The sequence below is a fragment of the Arvicola amphibius genome, chromosome 2, assembly GCF_903992535.2.
Source record: "Arvicola amphibius chromosome 2, mArvAmp1.2, whole genome shotgun sequence".
NCBI classification, from domain to species: Eukaryota; Metazoa; Chordata; class Mammalia; order Rodentia; family Cricetidae; genus Arvicola; species Arvicola amphibius.
In genome coordinates this window covers 21,306,120-21,328,746 of record NC_052048.2, presented here as the reverse complement: position 1 = coordinate 21,328,746, position 22,627 = coordinate 21,306,120, and the positions used below count along the sequence as shown (strand labels likewise).

The window sequence follows — 22,627 nt, the reverse complement described above, 5'->3', positions numbered from 1 at the left end:
AACACCACAGGTTGGCTGGGACCAGGAGACTGGCTCCCCCCGCACCCACAGCCCATCCCAGGGCAGCTGGAAATGGTGGAGTAGTGTCTCTAGACGGGGAGAGGAAATGTCTAGAGCACCCCCCGGCCTCCTGCAGAGCATTCTGCAGGTTCCATAAGCCAGTGCCTTCCCCCCGCCCCCGCCTGCTCTATCCCCAGGGCTGTGTAACCCACGTGGCTCCCCCTCTGCAGGCTTACCTTGTCCATGTAGACAAAGAAGAGGATGAGCAGGATCAGCTCTGCCAAGAGGATGATCAGCAGCACGATGAAAAACTGGAAAGAGAAGTCCAAACATGGACGGGTTCAGGACAGTGGCAATGGCCAGCAGTGGTGCTAACAGAGGAGGGAAGGGAGACAGGGGACAGACAGGGTTCCCGCATCTGAGAGGTTTCACCTACTCCTAAGCAAACCTGGACAGACCACATGTCAAAAAGTGAGAGGGACAGCTAGGGCTAGGGACAAAACATTATAGAAGCAACTTCCACAGACTTAGGTCAGGGAGTTCCATTCAGGAAGCAATGAAGGGACACGGGGTCCAACTTACACTGAGGAGCAAACACTTGTTTTCCTTGATGGCCCCAAGGCAGCCCAGGAAGCCTGTCACCATGACAATGGTGCCTATGGCGATGACAAGGTTGGCTGCAGACAGCGAGGGGAAGCTGGGGGAGAAGGTGGCAAAGTTGCCTTGGGACACGGAGAGCCAGATGCCCACTCCTAGCAGTCCGCAGCCACAGAGCTGGAGAGAGAAGGAACCAGTTAGACCAGCATTGCTCTTGCATTCATCTCCCAGAACCCCAAATCACCCCCCCCCGACTCTGAGATAAAGAAAGATTATAAAAAGGCAGGTGCTGTCACAGACCCAAAGCCTAGGACACACCCCCTTGCCACCCCACGCCTCAGTTTCCTCTTCGGCAAATGGGATGAGACGACTTCATAAAGGTCTCTCTGGAGATCACGTGAAATGGGATAAAGGGGAAAACAGAAAAATACACAACTGTGCAACTCAGGTTACCCCACTGGACAGAGAAGACCCCATGCTCAGAATGGAGGCTGGGGTGGGGGTGTGACCAGGGAAGGAAGGGCTGGTCTGTGGGAGAGAACCCATGGCCCTGGCTCTCACAGCCAAGACTTCGGTGGGTATTTCCCACTACTCTGAACAGAAGGGCCGCATACCCACTGATCTCGGAAGTTTGAAAAGCAAGTTCATGTGTAAAATAAAAAAGTATGCATGACTGGCTAAGGGGCAAGAAGAAGGAGTCCATACTGTCTTCCTGTGTTGGTCAATCTTCACTGTCATCTTGGTGGGAGCCATTATGGAAACACACTCTGGGTGTGTCTGTGAGGGTGTTTCCAGAAATCCTTAACTGATGTGGGAAGGTCCACCCTGAATGTGGCCAGCACCATCCCTGAGGTTAATGAACAGAGAAAGGGGCAGGGCACCAGCGTGCTCTCTCTGCTCCCTGACTACAGGGCCCAATGAGATCAGCTGCCACGAAAAAACCCGCAGTGGCTTTTGTCGGGTATTTTATCAAAGCAAGAAGGTCGACACACCTCACCAACCCCTGAACTAGGCTGACTGTTTGGGCCTGTCAGCTGACCCTCTTTACCAGCACCCCTGGAGCTGTGACTAAAGCCCCCCCTCCCTGGGGGAGTGTCCCTTCCATAGCCACAAACCTCCACACCTGCACTGTTTGATGCTCCCGCAGAGCTCCAGGGAAGTGTGCTGAGTCTGAGGGGTCAATCCCTCCGTCAGCCAATATTTATTGAGTGCCTACAGCACAGGGCCCTGTCCTTGAAAAGCTCCAGTCACGTTAGAGACGGCTTTCCGGGGGGCTCCATTTGAAGCAATAAGAACACAGTCTCTACCGGTATACAGTGGTGCCAAATAGCAGCTACAGGTGTTTAAAAGAGGTGATGACTGTCCTGGTCAGAGATACCAGTTGGAGGGAGCAGTCACCAAAGGCTGGGTGGGCGTGAGGCGGGAGGAAGACAAGAATTTTCCACACAGATTGAAAGGGTAAACGGCAAGGCTTGAGAGGCTCGGGTGTGAACTTCCCACTCAGCTCTGCCTGCCCTGCCTTGTGACTTCACAAACTTCAGGGGTGCAGATGGCTTCCCAGGGCCTAATGCGATGGCCATGGTTGGTTGGCAACCTGACGACATTAAGAGTTAAAACTCAAGAGGCTGGGCACACCTGTGAGGGGTTTTTCTTGACGGAATTATTTGAAGTGGGAAGATTCACTCTCAATCGGAATGTTTTGAGGTAGGAAGATCAACCTTAAATCCAGGCCGTACCTTCTGGTGGCAGCCTGTTTACCTACATAAAGGACATGGAAGAAAGGGGCGGGGCACCTGCTCTTTGTCTGCTTGCCCTCACTCTTGCTGGCCAGTCCACTCCTTTACGGATATTAGAGCCTACTTCTTCAGGATTCTGGTGTATATTAAAGACACCCAGCCTCATGGACTGAACAACTACTGGATTCTTGGATTTTCTATGGGGGTGAAAGCCATTGTTGGAAGAGCTGGACCATGGCCTATAAACCACTCTAATAAATCTCGTGTGTGTGTGTGTGTGTGTGTGTGTGTGTGTGTGTGCATGTATGTGTTCTCCAGGTTCAGGTTCTGTTTCTCAAGAGAACCCTGACTAACAAAGCTAACAAATATGCAGCACTGTTTGCTGAAAGGCTCTTCCTGAGCAGCACTGGATGCTGGGACTGTGCTGATTGCCTGGCTCTCTGAAGTGAGTACAGCTCCCGCTCTCCGGCTGCTTTCACTGTGGGGAAGGAACACACACAGGCAATAAGACAATGCAATCCATGCTCAGGCCCTCAAGGTGAGGGGAAAGGGCATTGGCTTCTAGGAGCTGCGTTTCCTTCACTTGTGCAGCCCACAGACTCAAGATTCAAGATTCTTATGGGCATGTGTGTCTGCATGCTGTGCGTGTGCGTGTGTGCGCGCGCGCGCACACACACACACACACACACACACACACACACACACACACGGGCAGCGCAAGCACAGATAAAACGATGGAGTGTACCATATAAATAAGGATAAAAGAGTGTTCAGAAAAAGGATAGATCAAGTTAAAAGGCCTCAAGTTAGGACCAAGCCTGTCTGCCAAGGAGGGTAAGCGGCTATGTGGCTGCCACAAAATGACTACAGTGACATGTAGCAGAAGATAAAAGAGCCAATGACGCCAGGGGACAGACGGAACAGGACCTGGAAGGCAGGAAAATGCGGATGCTCTGCCCCAGGGCTGAGCGTGACATGATCTGGCAGATGTTTTTGACAGTCATCGTAGACACTGTTCCCAGAAGAGGCCACTAGGGCAAGAGACAGGCAGCACGCACAGGGACCACTGCAAAGGCTTGGGAGAGCTGGTGACCACACATCAGGCGACCATGCGGGAGCAAAGAGACATGGTCCAATGGGAGACAGGCAGTGTAGAAAATGAGCTGGGCTTGAAGACCGAAGAGAATTCTAATAAACGGGAAAACAGAAAGGTGGCCCCTAATGGTGTGGGTGCACACGCACGTGTACACACACATACACACACACACACACACACACACACACAATTACTAAGACACAGATGATTCACGGATATGTAGGGGACCAGAGTTAGGTCACATAATGGCTTTTGCACGAGAACGACATCAAGTGAGACATAGGTCAAAGATCCTAGGATTCTGGTCTTGACAGGTCCAGAGCCACCACTACCTCAAAGCCTTATAGAAAGGGTGTGTGCCAATGCCCTCTGTGACCACTAGGTGGTGCTCCTGTCTGTTACAGAAGCTTGTTGGGTTGGCCCGCGATGCTCTAAACTTGCATCCAGCCTGTCACCCTGACTTTTTTCAATCTGGTCAGTTTTCTGTGCTGCCGTCTCAATTTTTCTTTCATTAATCATACCCTGGAAAATTCATGATTTTGAACCAAAGATTTATGGCTCTAGAAATAGGACCCTGGAATGAGTAACAGAAAGCCCTCCAGGGCAGGTATTCGTTTCAGATGGAGGAGCCTGGCCTAGGGACTCCTGGAGCTGCAAGACGCCCCCACCACCCTGCTGCTGTAGGCCTCCCTGGTCCCTGTGCCCCAGGTCTGGAATCCTCACAGCAGAGGTCTCTCCATCCTACTCAGTGGGAGCAATATGGTCACCTCAATTCTTGGAGAGCTCCTATGGTGTCCAGGAGAATTTCCCTGGGAACCCTCAGCAGTTCAGAGTCTCCCAGGACCATGTTTCTCCCAACTGTCTCTCTGACTTCACACCCCATGTCCTTCAATATGGTCTTTAAGCTTCACAGATGTCAGCACTGGGGCCTCCTAGGACCAGGAGGGTAAGAGCTGAACCCCAAACTCACGTTGTGTGTCATTTCCCACATGAGACCCCACAGGGCTGAGACCTAGGCAGTTTCAGCACATCAGAGCCTGAGCCTGACTCCTGTCCAGTCTCCTCTCAACGTCCCCATACCCACCCATCAGGCCCCACCTCTAGTTCTCAGGCAACCGGCCGCGCCACAGGGCACACACAGCGTGACCCATGTCCTCGAGGTCTCCTGCTGACATGAACATTCCACTAGTGGTGACGGGTGACCCACTCCCACCTGAGGCTCCAGGCAAGAAGACAACAAAGGAAGGGGCCTCGTCTTACAGCTAGTCCCACTGAGGGAGACAGAAAGACACTGCCAGGATAGCCCCCGCCCTCTGATTCAGGTGCTGCTCCTTCTGTTTCTGCTACTCCTTAGGAGACCTGACTGCCAAGTTAACGAGCACTAGACATCCTGCCTCAGCCCCCACCCATACAAGACCCCCCCCCCGTCCTGGCCCTGCTTTTCAATCTGCCCTATAGAAAGTTGCCTGGATCCCTTTTCCAAAACGCCTCTCTCTTCACATGGGCCTATGCGCCCTTAAGATTCACCAGTTAACTCCTTGAGAACAGGGTGACTACAGAGAGCTCCCATTCTCCCACTGACCCAGAAAAGGATGGAGAAATGGCACATACTCTCTGGGAGGCTTCAAGTTGGGACAGAAGCAAGCCAGAGCTCAGATCTAGCAGATGGCTGTGGGCAAGAGAGAGGAGGAACTGCAGACACAGGTTTAGTGAGAACTTAGGGAACACGGCCACCCTGGGCAGGAAGGAGGACACAAAGACAGGAAACCAGCTCTCAAGTCAGAGCAGGGTCATGGCCAGGGTGAGGCAGCAGAAGGGCAGGGAACCACTCCCATCCCCATGGTGGGAACCATTCAGGAAGCATAAGGCCATGGTGGCCTAGCCAAAGCTGGGTGCCAGAGAGCTTAGTAAGTGGCATTCGAGAAAATTCCCTTCTAAATCCAGAGGGTTGTCTCAGCTGAGATGACCAAGCTGCCATAGAGCCCAAGGCTAAGAATCTGGGGCGAGGCAGAGTGACTCAGGGGTCATCAGTCCCCTTGCATGGTCCAGGCCTGGCTGGAACCTATTTCCAAGCAAGAGCAAGCCAAGGAGGCACCTAAGTTCCAAGCTTCCTCTGGAGTTCCTTCAACCAGAGCTGTTCAGAAGTTTCATTTCAGGGCAGCAAAGAAACCCACACAGGAAGTTAAGACAACCCCTACCCTAATGTCTGCACACAGCCCATCAAGGCTGGGATGTAGGTCTATTGTTCGTGATACGTCTCCAGGGTCTAGAATAGCACCCTGACCCTGTCCATGCACTGGGGCCACTTCTCCAGGGCCATTTCACCTGGACCTTGCCCTGGTCCTGCAGAAGGAAAGGCACAAGCCCCATAGCATAGGGGAGATGAGTCCATGGCTGCTTTAGGCATCCTCACATCCCAGGAGCTCCACCCAGCACGTGTCTGGCAGACAAACTGAGGCCTAGGCAGCACATGGCCACACCAAGATAGCATTGCAAACCAATTCCCCAAGCTATTAGTAATCACTGGCCTAAAATATCATGCCATAGCTCTTCAGTGGGGCGCATGCCAATGGATCAGGCCAATACACATTTTTATGCCCTCAGGTAAGACATTCAGATGGGCATCCCATTTCTCCAGGCCCATAGCTTCTCCTACTCTCCTCACTCTGAGCCTTCTATCCCCATTCAGTCTGGCTCAGGGAAGACACCATCCACATCACCTCTACCTATCCCCAGCCATTTACAAGGAAAAATGTGGGCCCTCCCAGGGTGGAGTGAGGGAGGGCAGTCCAGAGTGCATGCTAGCCCACAACCCAGGCTTGTGTCACCAAAACCACAGCTCTTTTCAGGGACTAGATTCACCACCACAGGGTCCTGAAAATGCTTGGAATGCTGAAGAACTGAATGGGTGAGGGAATGAGCGGGTCGGTGAATGGATGGGTGGGTAGGAGGCCTGAGCAGGCCACAACCCGTAACAGAAACACGCATGCATGCGCACACGCGCACACATTCAAACTCCCACCAAAAAAGGATCTCCCTATATACCCTGCCCTCTCTACTCCTAGAAGCCCCAATATCCCTCAGCAACTCCTGACCCGGTTGGGGTATGCTCTCCTGCCCCAGCCTAGCACAGCCCTGCACACCACTGGCCTTGTAAACCCCGTTGCCTCCTATACCTGAAGAGAGCTTCCCCAGACATCGGCTGGAGAATAGATACCAGCCGTGGCCCCGAATCATCCCAGCCCTCCTCAACCCCTCTTAGCCAGCAGCAGACATCAGAACACAGGGGCTCCCAGCTTCCCCAGTGCTCTCTATGAGCTGGGGCCAGGCCCAAGGCATAGTGGCATTTAATAAATTAGCAGATATGGCAAATAAGAGACCATCAAAATTGTTTTAATTGCACAGCATGACACACTGGCTCCTTTAGGAGCCCGCCTGGCCCCAAGAGATGCCAGCCGGCTAAGAACTTTGCAGTGGGAGCACAGAGGATCCACAGGGTGGAAGAGGGGCTGCTACTTTGTATTGCGAGCGGCCTTCTTCCCTCCCTCTGAGGGCTCTGCCGCTCATTCATTCTCCTAGCCATAAAGAGAGACAGCCGGGGCTGATGGCTGGTGTGGATGGGAGCCGTGGAACACACTTCCAATTCCATACCCAAGGAAAAGAAAGGACAAAGTCGGAGACTTCTGCCAAAGTCACCCAGCTGGCAGGAGGAGGGTTGGCTGTGGCGACTTGGTAGGGCCAGAGGGGAGGCAGCCATGCCGGTCCCCGGGGCTCAGCGCTTGCCTGCAGTGCACATTCCTGTCCCCTCCACACAACTCCAGGGAGGGAGTCTATTAACTTCAGATCCCACTTCCCTGTGGCTAGCATGCATCAGTCCTCATCTCCAAGAAGCTCACCAGGAACAAGGGTGACAGGCCTTTAAATATTTGAACACGTGTACTTAGCGCCGCTCTCTCCCAAGTCTCCTCCTGGCCTAGGAAAGGGCTTTTACATCTTTCACCTCTGAGTCACCCTCTGCTGCTCATCTGTCGCTCACTGAAAGTCACCCTACCTAGGGGGAACCAGTACAGAGGCAAAAAAGCCTCTCCCCCGCCCCCATCCAGCACTCTGCCCTTCTCACAACCCAGCCTCAGTCCCATTGGGTGGCCCGGCCGCAGCAGCTCTACCTCACGTTGAGGGTGTGTGGAATCGCAAGCTGAACAGAACGTTTTCTTGGTCATTCCTTATTGGATGCTGTTTTTCTCACAAGCCTCCAATTTCTTCACAGCTCCACTTCACAGTCCCCAGCTTATAGGTGACAGGGAGATCACACCCATATTTCTAAGCCTAATTTTCCTCCAAATAAATATTGCACAAAGTACCTGAAACCCACAACCCAGTTACATTTTGATGATTTCAGTGAGGTCTGTTTCTGTCCAGACGAACATGCAGGATGCTGTGCAGGGGGCTGTGCGCCTCTGAGGCTGCTACCTCTGATTATGACTCCAGAGCATCGAGTCTCATCAGACACCATTGCCAGCCCTTCCCCAAGCCCTCCACATCCCCATCAGTACAGAGGAAGCCCAGTTATATTTCTATGTCTACGTGTCTCGACACAAACATATGGGAATGAGAATAACCCTGCCAAGGGCAATCCCACAAGGGCCAAGGACAACACCTGTCACTGCTCTGTGGGTTAAGGGCCTGGGCGGTGGTGAAAACCAGTCACCACCTCCCACCAGTGGCACCAAGGGCTCGCTGTCCTCTTGTCTCTGGGAGGGTCGCGGCTGGCATTGTTGGCACGTGACTCATCTGATGGGACTCGGAGATCTGGCTCTGGCATACGGGACCAGCTCTACTCAGCACCTTGCTCTTTCCGTGGGGTTGGCGGGACTCAAGAATGACCCAGCATGAACAGGGAAACCTGCATCTCCCCTGGGCTTCAAAGGGTGCATGAAGATGCTGGTCCCACAGAGTGAGACCTATGCCTATCCCGTGCTGTTCCAACAATGCCCTTAAACTTAGGGCCATCCCCCAGGAGGAAATGGCACCCATTCCGGGCGGCCGTCCTGTCACATGTTGTTCCCAAGCCCTCAACTTTCTCAGAAGTCAGTGTCTCTCCATCTGTTAGCATGGCCTGGAGTGTCCTTCATGGCTGGACACTATGATGGTGGGGGGGTGCCATCCCCCACAAGGATGCTCATGCCCAGAAGTCATGAAGCTTGAGGAATGGCCCCCAGAAAGACCACAGAGTGATGAGTGGCTGGGAGGCCAAAGAGCCCCAGATGACACAGAGCACCTGCCAGCCCTGTGTAGGAAGCGTGATCACTCAACAGTCCATAAACATTGATCCCACTGCTGCCCTTCCCACAGTGGTGCACTCCGGCAGAAGCACACTTTCGTACCAATCAAGTACATTCTGGGCAAAGAGATCTGCCTAGCCTGCTGAGCCACAGGGTGCAAACGAGGTGGGACCCAGGCAGGTGTGGGGGAGAAGGTATACCAGGGCACGACACACTGTGACTCCAGGTTCCCAGGCATCTCAGTTGGCTCTTGACTGCAGGGGTCAGGGCTGGGTCCCCAGTCTGAAAGATTCAGCTTCAGGCTCTAGACACAAGCACACAATGATTTCTCAGGTTGTCCCTATATTTTGGAATACACAGGAGGTCATGGGATAAACACAGATAGGACAGGCCCAGGAAAGAGTCCCAGAAGGAATATTGATAATCCAGCCATAGCCTCCAGGTCCCTGCCTTCTAAACTAGTGGGCTAGAATGGTCCTTTGATGGAGGGGAGGGACCTCTCTGACCGCTGGGCAAGCCTATCCCAAAGGGCTGGGGAGGCAATGGGTGTCCTGGATAGCCACATGATCCTTCCAGATGTGTCTCTGCTCACAGAACAAAAGAAAGAAGTGCCTCTCGGCACTGGGGACATTGCAAGGATGAGCGGCTGATGCCTGCTGCTCTTTGGAATATAAATACAGTAAGAGGTACTGGGCTATTGTTCCAAGTTTTAGAAAGTGTGGGGGTTGTGGAAAAGTCAAGGGAACCTTGAATTCACACCATATCGTATAGGAGGGCTCAGCTTATCTGTGGCTCTCATCCCTCAGACAGGGGCTTGCTCTTCTGCTTAGGGGAGGTCCCCCCCTCCGAGCCACCTTCAGATGTAGAGAAAGTCACACAGTGACTCTACTTTGCCACTACGTGGCTTCATTCTGCTACCTCTACCCCTCACCACAGGGGAGGTAATGTCATGAGGGTGAATCTTTGGCCACCCAAGTCCAGGAAATGACACTAGAACCACACAGAGAGAAATCAGCAGAGATAGTGACTGATAATCACTATCAAGGTCTGTCCCTAGCCCGAGACCCACATGTGATGTTTTTTTAGCCCTTTGGTATGGTCAGCCTGTGATCTGCCTTCTCGAGGGATCAGAGGCCCACAGTCCAACTGGACTGCCAGCAGAGCTGTCCCCACCCACACCAGAAGGGTGGCATTTCTGACATGCTTTGTGGGGGACATGGCCAGTTAAGCTCGGTCTCTGCCAGAGATGGTCTCAGCACCAACTTAAGTGCCAACCTGAAATCCCTCTCAACTCATGGCAAGAGCCCAGCTTGCTGTACTCTTGCAAGATGGAATTGTGGGCCATCCCTGCCTTCCAAGATGTATACTGTCACTCTTGCTACAAGCTGCTGGTGCCCAGTATCACCCAGAATATTCGCCCACAGTCACGCGGTCAGGTCTTGACCACGGAACTCCTGTATCCCTCTATCTCTGCCACCTCCTTCTGGAGGCCACCAAGCAGCAATCCGATCTGAACACCTTGTCTCTGCTACCCTACCTACTCTTCCCAACTCAAGGGGGCACAGATGGTAGAACAAGGGCACAGAGAGGCCAAATGGCAAAGGAACCTAGGTGGCCAGCCCACTGTGGATCATACATTTGATCAAAGGCATAAGGAGCATGGGATGTACTCACTCATAATCGGTTTCTAGCTATAATTAAAGGACATCGAGCCTATAAATTTGGGATCCTTGAGAAGATAATAAGAAGGTTAACTCCCAAAAAAAGATATAGTAATCCTCCTGGATATTGGAAGTAGACACGATCGCCAGGCAAAATTGGGAACTTGAGGGTTGGGCAAGACTGGGCCAAGGGAAGATGGGGAGAGAAAAGTATGAAGGGGAGAACGGGGGGAGCTCGGAGGAATGGGGTGCTTGGGATATAGGAAGGGTGGTTATGGGAGCAGGGAAGCATATATCTTAATTTAAAGAGCTACCTGAGGGTTGTCAAGAGACTTGACCCTAGAGGGGTTCCCAGGTTTCCAGGGAGACGCCCCCAGTTAGTTCCTTGGGCAGCTGAGGAGAGGGAGCCTGAAAAGGCCAGTTCCTATAGCCATACTGATGAATTTCTTGCATATCACCATAGAACCTCCACCTGACGATAGATGAAGAAAATGACAGAGCCCCACATTGGAGCACCGGAATGAGCTCCCAAGGTCCTGATGAGGAGCAGAAGGAGAGAGAACATGAGAAAGAAAGTCAGGACCGTGAGGGAACCTCCAGCTGGCGACAGATGGGGAAGGTGACTGAGCCCCACATTGGAGCACTGGACTGAGCTCCCAAGGTCCTGATGAGGAGCAGAAGGAGCGAGAACATGAGGGAGAAAGTCAGGAACGAGAGGGGTGCGTTCACTCATGGAGACGGTGGGACAGAACTAATGGGAGATCACCAACTCCAGTTGGAATGGGACTGATGGATCATGCGACCAAACCCGTCTCTCTGAATGTGGCCAACAGCGGAGGCTGACTGAGAAGCAAAGGACAATGGCTCTGGGCTCTGAGTCTTCTGCATGGACGGGCTCTGTGGGAGCCTTCTCAGCTTGGTCGATCACCTTCCTGGACCAGGGGGGAGTTGGGAGGACCCTGATCTTAGCATAGAGTGGGGAACCCTGATGGCTCCTTGGCCTTGAGAGGGAGGGAGGGGAGGTTTGGGTGGAGGGGAGGGGAGGGAAGGGGGAGAAGGAGGGGAGGGAAGGGGGAGGAGGAGGGAAGGAGATGGAAATTTTTTAAATATAAAAAAAAAATAAACCATGAGGAAAAAAAAAAAAAAGGAGCGTCCCTGGCACACAGCCCTATTTTAGGGAGCAAGGCTAGTCACATCGCCTTGTATTAGCAAGCCCTGTGGCCTGGAGGTACACGCTGTCTTCGTCTCATGGTTTTGTAGGACAGCTCAGCTAAGAAGCCTAACCTCACTTAGCATAATGCAGCACTACAGGTGTGGCACAGAAATTTCCTAGCCTGGCACAGCGTAAAGAAGGAAGAACTGGTGACAATGGTGGTAGCGTTACCATGGCAACAGAGTGATGAAGGAATAATACCAATGATGAAGCCAGCACTTATTGAATCTTTGTGCCCAGTTAGGAGCTGGATCCTAGTGCTTCCCACAGAAGTCATCAGTAGCTTCCATTGTCTCCCCAACTTTGTAACTCATGAAAGTAAGAATCCCAGAAGCTGAGTAGCCTGTCTCTATTTGCAAATGGGTTGGCAGAGAGCTGGGCTTCCAATGCAACCTGCCATGCTCCCAATCTCATCACTGTACCCTACTGGGCCTCCTACTGGCCTAAAGAAAACAATCTCAACCCTTGTTTTATTCTGTATTTTCAATAACGTCTCACTTAATCTAAGTTGGCGGAAGTGGGGGTGTATGTTAAGCAGTGTAGAGAGCCAGGACACAGCGCAGGGTGGGAAAAGCAAGCAGGGTGCTGTGGAGGGCTCCCAGGCCAGGGCTCCCCACCACCAGCTGTGAACTAGGCAGCCTCAGGAGCAGGGAAGGGGTGCAGGAAGGTGGCGCGGGTCAGGGCCCACGTCTAGGGAAGACATGGACGAGGAGGACATAATGGGGTGGAGGTGGCACGTAACATGCCCATATGGTCCTGCTCTTTGCTGATTGTGTGCCAGAGTCCTAACTGTCCCTCTGTGAGACAAGGCCAAAAGAAGCAAAACAAACCAGCGCATGGTTCTTCTTCACCCCCCCCCTTGCCTCATAAGAGGGAGCAACGGCAAGGGCCCTGGGCCATCTGTTTCGCAGAGAGCACTTTCACACCCCTATCTTGGCAGGTGCGGAGTTGCTATCTTCTGTTATAGATGAGGACACTGGCGCTCACTGGCACCCAGCCTTTATCTACATGGTGACCACAGGTGATAGATGGGGTGGGCGGGGACGCTGCGATTATCTACAAGGACATGGGGTTTCAGTGGGAGGCACACGAGCAACTTCCAGATGGAGCAATAAAAGAAACCCTGGCTAGTTACCCACCCACCAGCCCCTTCAGCTAGACACCCCAGGCAGGTGCCCCACAGGTATATGAACCAAGCCCAACCCTAAGGACTAGACCATAACACAGAAGATACCATCAGCCAGAGCCGAGCAGGGTGGGCGAGGGAAGCAACTCTGGCTGTGCTCAGGTTCACAAGCCCTTCATGTGCTGGCTGGGGACTTCTCTCGTGCACACATCTTCAATGGGGAATTAACGCTACGTACCACCCAGAGCTGTCGTCCGAATTAAATTAGATTCATGAAAATAAACTTCCTAGCACGGTGCCTTGTATACAGCTATAAACGGGAGCCATTACCAGTATTTATGGTCTGCAGTCAGCATACACCCAGGTGATGGAGGCAGGCAGAGCTGCTGAAGCCAGGAACCAGGGGGTGGGAGGCAGAGAGGCCCTGTCTGCTGGACCCTGTATTGCTCTGCTCTCATACTAGGTGGCCTGTTGACTGCCCTCACTGGCTTCCCAGACCTGCCTTGTCGCCCCAGGTAGACCGTGCAGCATGCACAGTGAGATGTGCATTCTCACTGCTGGCTCGGGGTCCCCAGCCACCCATCTCCAGGAGGCGGCTTGCTTTCCCGACTTGCAGTGTGCTTTCTTTTGGCAAGAAGCTACTGCTGTCTGTGCTCTGGACCGTAAAACAAGTTTTCATCAATAAATTAAGATAAGCGGAAAGCCAGCTCAAGAGGAGGCGGGCTAGGGCGGGCGGGCAGGCGGGCTTGAAGTCATTCTCTGACCCAGAAGGGGCTAAAGTGGATCCCCAGCCAGACTAGGGTTTTCCATCGAGGTTTTTCCCTCTTGCTGGGTCCCATGTAGCCCAGTTTAACCAAGCTTCTCAGAGAAGGGGAGGCTGGGGAAGCTGTCAGGTGTCCCTCTGCTTTGTTTCATCCCCAGGCTGGTGGACCAAGTGCCACAGGAACAGGTGAAGTCAAGTGCTGTGAAGACTCTGAGCCACTGTCACGACCCAGTCTCTGTGCTGAAAACGACCCAAGCCACCCAGGTTCTTGTCACTGACACAATAAATGCTACCTAGATAAAAGTTTTCCCACAGACGCGCTTCTACACTATGAGCCCGGGATCCCCAAAACACACTTCCATGTCTCTGCTTCCAGGCCTTGCCCCTTGCTTCTCCCCACCCAAACATCTTCCTTCTCTCTGTGGCAGAGCCTTCTTCCTCCTCCAATCTGGCCAGCTCCCTGTCGTCCTCCCACCCCACACACACAGCAGTGGTTCTGACTACTGCACCACTTACAGGTCTCCTCATCCTGAGTAAGGGCTGACCTCTGCGGCTGGTGTGCTCTGCCTATAGATGGGTGTGCAGGGCAGAAGCCACTGACTGCACCATGAGCCTCCCTAGCACACAACACCACCCCCAGCACTGGAAGGCTCCCCCTAACAACAGACACAGTGTGGGAGTGCAGGTGAGCAGGGGTAAGCACAGTCAGATAAGCTTGCTGCTCAGCAATGGGCACCTCCTCATCTGATGCCCTGGTATACAAACTCTTGCAGCTCCTAGTGCCCCAACTGAGTCGCAGCATATGGCAGGAGAAGGGCCATCTGCCCGTCCACCATCACATAGGGAGAGGTGCCTGTCTCTCATATGTTTACGGTTTAAAAGACAGGTGGGCCTGCAGGTAATGCCAGGAAAGAGCTGAGCTCTGACTGCACGCTGGTCATCAGCTGCGTGACCCGGGGGAAGGAACGGACTCATATGAGCGCACCACCCATCACCAGGCCAAGACCTACAATTTCATGCCCATTGGTTACATGAGATAAGAAAGAAAGAGAGCCGGGCGATGGTGGTGCACGCCTTTAATCCCAGCACTCGGGAGGCAGAGGCAGGCGGATCTCTGTGAGTTCGAGACCAGCCTGGTCTACAAGAGCTAGTTCCAGGACAGGCTCCAAAGCCACAGAGAAACCCTGTCTCGAAAAACCAAAAAAAAAAAAAAAAAAAAAGAAAAGAAAAGAAAAGAAAAGAAAGAAAGAGAGTGCCATAGCCCATATCTTGGATGAGCAAGTTGAGGCACTAAAGCCAAGTGACCTGGCTACAGGGTCCAGAAGCTAGAACCTGCCCTTTCTACAGAAGAATGGCCTCATTATTCTCAGGGAAGGCAGTAGTAAAGAAAGGATATAAACTGAGGTGCAAACTGAACCGGGTTGAACCTGTGACATCACTTATCCCAATGCCCTTGAAAGTCAACATCAAGACTAAGACACCCATAGGTAAGGAAATAGGAGTCTAGAGATAGGCCTCGCTTAGGACCCCATGGTCAAGATTTGAGGCGACTTTACTGCTCTATCTCAGGTACCAGCCACTGAAACACACACACACACACACACACACACACACAGACACAGGCAAAGGTTCAAGCCACAGTGACATTAAATCAAGATAGCTAATTATACCCCGACCTGGTTATTAATCACATCAATTATTTCTGAGTTCAGGGTGCCTCCTATATCAGGACAGAGCCCAGTGACATGGGAGCCTGGGTCAAGTATAGACAGAGGCAGGAACTTCGATCTAAAAACAGGTCCCAGCAGCCTTTTCTCCTTCACCTGCACCAAGTAAGGATGATGAACTACTACCAACGCCTGGAGAGGAAGATGATGTCCTATTAGAAAGGGTGAGAAGGGCGGGGGTAAACCGAGCTGGCAGGAGGAGCTGAAAACAAAGTTCAAGGAACTGAACTGAAACATATTGACAATAGCAAAAAGAAACAATTACCTCGCATTTTCATATGAGATCCAAGGAATAAATTTGCCCTGGGTTTCGCTTATTCGACAGAAAAGGGAGAGGGAGTGAAAAGTAGCCGGAGAGGGGAGGACAGGGCAGGATGCAGACGCTTGCATTTGCAGCCCACAGTCCCCCTGAAGCTCTCCAAGGAGTGCTTGTGGCGATCCAGGCAGACACAGGAGTCAGAGGGCGGTAACCCCGGGAGTGGAGGGATGCATGGTGCTGCCTGCAGGGTACCCACAAATGAACAGGGAGACATGCCATTCTCATCCACTTGGCAGCCTTGCATCTCTGGAAGTCGACAGTGCTTTTTTAAAACAAGCTTTTTCTTGGAGATAGAACCATCAAGGTTCCTGGCACCAGCTGCTCTGGGGAACTAGAGTCTGGCTTTGGTCCAAGGAAAAAAGCCAAGTGCTGAGGTGATCCCACAGAGTCTGTTCCTTTCTACACAAAGCACACCAGCAGGAACCAGAAAGCCACTGCCAACTGGGGGGCTGAAGCAGGGCAGGGCCACTTCTATGGCAGAGGTCCTAACATTAAGGTAAGGCTCCTTGTCATCTGCCTGCACCCCTGTCCTGTGGGCACTGGAAATGAACCTTGCCACCTGAACCAGGTGTGTGTACCTGAGGCTGCCTCTAGGCCGCTCAGGAGAAAGGCAGTCAGCTTTGCGAGAAGGCGGCCATGTTGCTTTGGAGTAGGAAGGCCGGACCTCTTGTTTGCAAATGGCAACCGATGTTTCTGTGAATATCACATCTACTCTGGTTAAGGTCTTCTGAGTCAAGGCATGGCTTCTCTCATTTCCAAAATCATGTGTCTCCTCAGGCAAATGTCACATCAGGGCTCCAATCCCAGCCCTCAGGGACCTGAGGCAGGAGCATGCCCACAAGTTTGAGGGTAGACTGGGCTATGAAGCATTAAAGAAAAATACTGTCTCATAAAACAAAACAAACAAAAATGTGCTTTTCTCCCACTGTTCCTATCTTTGGTATGTGTTTCTCCCAACTACTGTATCTCAGAAAGCCTGGGCCTGGGCCAGTAGTGAACGTCCCACTGTGAACTCAGCACTTAGATTCTGAACTCCAGCTACGCCCTTGAAGAGATGAAACTCTGTGAGCTGATCTGCAAGACCCTGAGTCGTCAGCTCCAAGGCGGGACTATAATGCTGTGACACACACAGCACTGCATCTAAGGATGTGAAGATTATGAACAAGCACCTACCTCTCTACAGGAGCACAGTGAAAATGCACACAAATGTCATCGATTGTCTCTGTCCTTAGCAGGGCCTTGTCACAGCTCGTCCACTCCTAAACCCTTAGGTCACATCCCTGCAAATCTCCACATCCTCTCCCTCTCCATACCCACTGATGTGGGATTCCCCTCTGAATGCTGTGGATATGTTTTATTGCCTTTGGTTAATAAAGAAGCTGCTTTTGGTCAATGGCTTAACAGAGTAAAGCCCAGGCAGGAAATCCGAACAGAGATGTAGAGAGAGAGTAGGCGGAGTCAATGAGACACCATGCAGCTGCCGAAGGAGAAAAGACACCCAGGAACCTTACTGGTAAACCACGAGCCTCATGGTAAAATACAAAATAATAGGAATGGTTTAATTTAAGATGCAAAAAATTGTTAATAAGAAACCTAAGCTAATAGGCCAAGCAGAGTTTTAATTAATATAGTTTCCATGTGATTATTTCAGCTCTGAGTAGCAGGCACAAACAAGTAGTCTCCGCCTACAAGGCACTGCCAAGCTTCCGGTCTCTTCCTTTCCATGGAACACTAGGTACCCCTGTCGATCACCCTGCTTCCCGAGTCACAGTCATGATGTTTGGTGTCGCTCAGGTCATGCCCCATCTTCATGACCCTGGAGCCTACCATGTGGCCTGAGCCCCTTGGCATGGCGTTTGCTTACAGCCTCAAGCAGGCAAGCCCCTTAGCATGGCGTTTTCTTACAGCCTCAAGCAGGAGGCTACCTTTTCTGTTTTCATCTACCTCCAGGCCTGACAGTCCAGAGCACTCATCTCTCTGTGGACACACACGTCTTCTGACCCACTTTCCTTACAATTCCCCTCCCCACTCCACTGCCCTGCTCATCTTTCCACTTCCATGAAAGGACAGTGACCTCTACTCCCTGCCCGTGCTGAGGACCATCTGACCCTTCCGCTCAGCACCAACAGCTTTGCCAAACAGATCCCTGTGCATTTGCTGAAGTATTTGCTCAAGCCGAACACGTAGACGGCCCATGTTCTTGCTTATCTTGAATCTCCTGCAAGAGCCTTGCATTGAGTCCGCTCCAAGAGTTATTTTTCAGGTTGAGCCATGTTTTCACAAAAAGAAAACTCCCAGAGCTCGGGGCTCTGCATGGTACAATTTGCTCTGGATTGTACCAGTCGGTGTCCTAGAGCAAAGGTCCCTTCCATACTGCCAAGGACCCTGAGGGCCTAGCAGGCCCCTCTATACAACTCAAGGACATCCAAACTCTTCTGCCTCCCCCAAAAGAAACTTCTGGACCCATGGGAACAAATTCTAACCCCCGCGGCATATGACAGCGGGTAGGATGGGTGTGCTGTCACTCATAAATCGCCTTGCTTTCTTTCCAGTCATTGGTGAAGCATGAACTATGCTGGGAACTGTGTCCTGCAGTGCCCTTGTCTCACAGAATCTCAGTGCTCTGCAAAACCGCCCTGCCCGATGACCTCTGAACAGCAGCTGGGCAGCATGTCTCCACGCTGCAGACACGCACACCTCCTGGCTTCCTTGTTCAGGCAGTTTGCACACCTCACAGGCATCTTACACTAACTGGGATCACAGTGGGAACTGTCATCCGGAATCACACCAAATCTTACCTTATCCCACATCAGCAGCAGCAAGACCTGTGGGCTCAGGCTCTTAACACCCATCCCCAGTTGCAACGGCTTTGATGAGTTTGCCCCCAAATATCCAACTATAAAGGTCTTGAACCCAGGGCAGCACTACTGGAAGGCACTTAGGATCTTTAACAGGTAAGGGTCTAACGGGAGACCAATCGTAAGGGGTGCACCCTCGAAAGGGACCGTGGGACTCCACGTCATCTTTCTCTGCTTCCTGGTTTGTGATGTGAACAGTCTGCTCCAGCACCTTCCTTGCCTGTCACTACCATGTGGCGCCCGCACCAGAGGCCTACAGCTAAGTGTTGGTCTTAGTCTTGAACCCATTCAATCTTTTCTCTTTCTGAGCTAATTGCCCTGCATGCTTTGTTGTGGCAACGCGAAGCTGACTCATACACCAGCCGGTTCATTCTCTCCACCTCCACTCCTGGCACCACCTCTCCTTTGAGCCTCTGTTAGCATTTCCTGTTTTCCCAGCAGCCATCCTTGTCCCTCTGAAGCCCATTCTCACAGAAGCAGCCAGGTGTCCCTGGCTTGAATTTCTCCGGTGTGGTTCTTTTTTCACGCAGAACAAACCTCAAACCTCTTCCCACGGGCTGTACAGCCTGGCTCTGCCTTCCTCATCTCTCCATCTTTGCTCTTCTTGATGGTCTGTTAGGTCTGAGGCACACCACATTGTTTTGCATGTGGTACTTTTCTAGCCCAGAACATTCTTCCCTGGGCAACTGCATAGCTGGCTCATGCCTCCTCTGCGCAGTTCCCTTGCCTCTGCCCTCCTAACTGGGAGCCCTCTGGGATCTGAGACCCCTGGCTGGTTCCTTGCACATCTATGGGGTGTTGTACTGGGCAAAGGACATGATAAAGGCTTAAGAAACATCTGGAAGGGAGGTATGGAATTGGGGAAGGAGGAACCAGGACTTGGAAGCCTCTGTTCTTGAGAACTTTCTTCTAAAGCAAGTGGATCAAACTTCTAAAGCCCCTGCCAGGTCTTGGGGTTGGCAGTGGGGAGATTGCTGCAGGGCCTGAAAAGCTCATACAGTAAAAATGAGAAGAAACATAGGCTAGAAGTCAATGAGCTCAGGTGAATTAAAACCCCTGGTCTTGCTGTGCAACCTTAGGAAAGTGACTTAACCTCTCTGTGACTGAACTCCTCATTTATATGGAGCCAAGAGAACCAAACTAACGGGGTGACTAACAGGTGGCTGGTGCAGAGTAGTCAGTCATGTGACACTCCTTTATCTAAAGGCTGCTGGAAATGCTGATGACACTGGCTCTGAGCTGCCGTGGTGTCTCCACCACACACACAGGTCACGTTGTGCCCGGTCTCAGCTGAAGGACAGGAGGCAGTAGATGGAACATGGTGACGGAACACGGGGGCCTGAAGCTGTGACCCATGACCCAGGCATCCCAGGTGTCTGGGCGGAGCTACGGAGGGAAGTAGGGTGGATACTTGGTTCTCGGCTGGGCTGCCGTAGAGAAGAGGATCCTGGGCGCTAGGCGGGGCATGTCACAGGGTCACTCAGCTCTGCTTCGGTTCTAGGCTTAATCCAAGCTCCTCCCAGCCTTTGTGGGAAGGAAAATAGAAGAAGAAAAATAATGTCCTTGATGACATCTTGGTGTCAAGTGCCAAGTAGCAGCCCGGAAGCCAGAGTGGGGAGGCAGGACCCCTAGCTTTCACAGGGGCTCCCACCATTATCGAGTCTTGTCCTCCCCATCTCAAAGGCGAAATTCTGAGTCCTGGAGTTTCTTCCAGTGAGCTGAGGGTGCCATCTCCTAGCCCACCCCATGAAGTTCATACCTTACTCCAAAAAAATGGAGAGGAAACATTCCCAGACTTCCCGGCATTTCTGCCCTGTTCACAACAGCCCTCTGCTCGGAAGGAAGGAAGGAAGCGACTCCTGCAGCTCCCCATCCTGCAGGGTCAGCAAGCTGCTTGGCTTTCGGGAGCATCTTGCACAAATGAGAAGGGAAGATCTGCATTGCTCCACTTCAGAAATGTGCAGGAGAAGCCCTTTGCCTCAAGTCTCCAAGATTTCTATGCTCGCAGGAGACGCTTAGGAGGAAGCCACGTCAGGCAGGTGGAAAGAGACAGGCAGCTGGCTTATGGAGCCCTGCTGAGATGCCAGCAAGAAGGGCAACAGGGGCAGCGGGCTGGCTAGAACAGGGGAGCTCGTTGGGCATAATTTATCCCTGCAGTGACTCCGTGGGTTTCAGCTAGTTGAGTTTATAATGGAACGAGCAGGCGCTGTTGTTCTTGGATGCGGTATGGGGGAGCGCGTGCTCCAGGGAGACGCAGTCATAAAGTGGAGGGACTGCCCATCGGGGCTGCGACACTCCACAGGGACCAGGCTTTACAGTCCCCAAAAGAACCAAGTTCCAAGAAAGCCACAAGCATGGCCTATAAACCCACAGGAAGTGGAGTGGGGTCCCCCTGAGGGGCAGATGTGGGGGAGACTCCAGAACACAGAAGGGAAAGGAACGGAGAACTGCTCCATCACTGCCTGAGCCCCATGGGGACCGCACAGGTCTCTGAAGGCTGTGGTGGAGAGCAGGGCCACCTGTGAGCTGGGATGCACGAGGAGGTAGCGTGGCACAGTCTACCCTGGCCTGCCAGGCTTGATAAGGACCCGGGAGGCACAGTAACCCGGTCGAGAGGGGTCTCCTGAGTCCTCGGCCGTGAGTGGACAGGAGAGCTTCAGAAGGCAGGCCCTGCTCTGAGTTTCCTCACAGGCGTGCTATACTCACTCACGCCTGCCTTCCATGACATCTCCCAAGGGACCTCTCTCTGGGAAAAGCCTCAGGTTTCTTCCACTCTAGAGCTGTCCCCAGCAGTTCTCTCTGAACCGTCTGCTAGTCAGAAAGATGGCTGTCCACATGTTTTCCTGGAGCCAGTCCTGAAGTGGACTCATGAGGGCTTCTGCGCTATTTCAGGCCATGCCAAGCTCATGATTTGGGAGCCTTTCCGCAGTTCCCCCGAAGAGTTAGCCTAGCCTCTAAAGTCAAGATGAGGGGCGCTGCTGGGAGCTTATCTGACCTCCTGAAGGGATTAGCACCCAGCTCATGAGATGCCAATCGGCCAACGAGGCCGAATTTAACCTCCCTCAGCCACCCTTCCAAGTCCAACCAGGGCACTCCCAAAATCGACAATTACGCTAGAGGCAGCTCTCACAGAGTAGTCTGTCATCTGCTATTTATATTCTATCTACCCCATCCCCACCCCCGCCTTTTTGGGGGAACCAGACACCACCCATCATAGAGCAGGGCCCTACTCAGCATCAGGACTCTGTGGCCTTGGCCTCAAGGACTCTACCACTCAAGCCTTGCAAGATGTCACTTCTTGGGGGCAGATGTGACACAGCCCCATTCAGGAGGTCCTTTCTGGGGGGCAGGTCTTCAAAACTCTAGACTCCTACGAATAAGGTTCAGCCCCTGAGGTGTGTCTAACCAACTCTGCACTCGGGCCTTAAGGTGGGGTGCCCTACCCTCTCCCCTTCTATCCCTCTTTCTTTATGTTCATTGTCTCCCTAGCTTCCAACAACCAAGTCAGAAGAAACACAGAAATACAACAAGGGCCCTGAGTGGGGACTTTGGGGAAAGGTGACAGTCTAGTCTCATAGGCAGGAGGCATCTCCTCAACGGCGCTGACTGACCAGCTAACAGCCTATCTGCTGAGGCAGACCACTCTGCAGCTCCCAGAAGGCAGTGAGCATGCTCCTTGGAGCTTCCTGGAGCACCCCTGCCCAGGGTGTGCCCTCTATACCTCAGCTCCCACCTGGCCCTCCAGTCACCTCTACAAACCTTGGTCTCTGTCGGAATCAGTGAGAATTAGAAAGCCTCACACTGCCTCCTGAGAGTGCATTTGGGCGCACTTATTGCCTGGCCCAGACTCCCTGCATGGGAAAGATACTCACTCTATGCTCCAGGTGACCTCAAAAGACATTTTCAGAATTACTGTTCTAGACACCCCAAGACATTAGGTCCAAAACGTCTTCACTCTCCTCTCACTAAAGCAAGGGGCTCCCATTGGTGGGTCTCTAAAACGAAGGGCCAGTGTTGTCCCTCCTACATCAGCTCACAGTGGTCGTATTCTTTGTAGGTGACCCAGGGACATCTCACAAACATGGTGGCAAAAGCCTGAGCGGGGAGCAGGCGCTGGGCAAGTTTAATATAGCACTGGTTGGGCGCAGCCGTTTCCTTTTTCAGTTGCCCTGATCGGCTGCTCCTGTTACGCGATGTGGCCGCGGGCAGGGCAAGTCAGCTGCTGGGGAGATTCAAACCCAGGTCACCC

At 52.6% G+C, this 22,627-nt stretch overlaps 1 protein-coding gene across 5 annotated transcripts in view; it reads right to left on the bottom strand.

Annotated features, from left to right (window-relative positions):
* Tspan9 (tetraspanin 9) overlaps positions 1-22,627 on the bottom strand; it is a 187,265-nt gene that overhangs the window by 5,298 nt on the left and 159,340 nt on the right. For all 5 annotated transcript variants that reach the window (XM_038318689.2, XM_038318688.2, XM_038318691.2 and 2 more), the window contains 2 exons: positions 583-774; positions 237-311 (listed from right to left, as the gene is read on the bottom strand). In XM_038318689.2, coding sequence (XP_038174617.1) covers positions 237-311; positions 583-774 — 267 coding nt within the window. The remainder of the gene's footprint in view (positions 1-236; positions 312-582; positions 775-22,627) is intronic.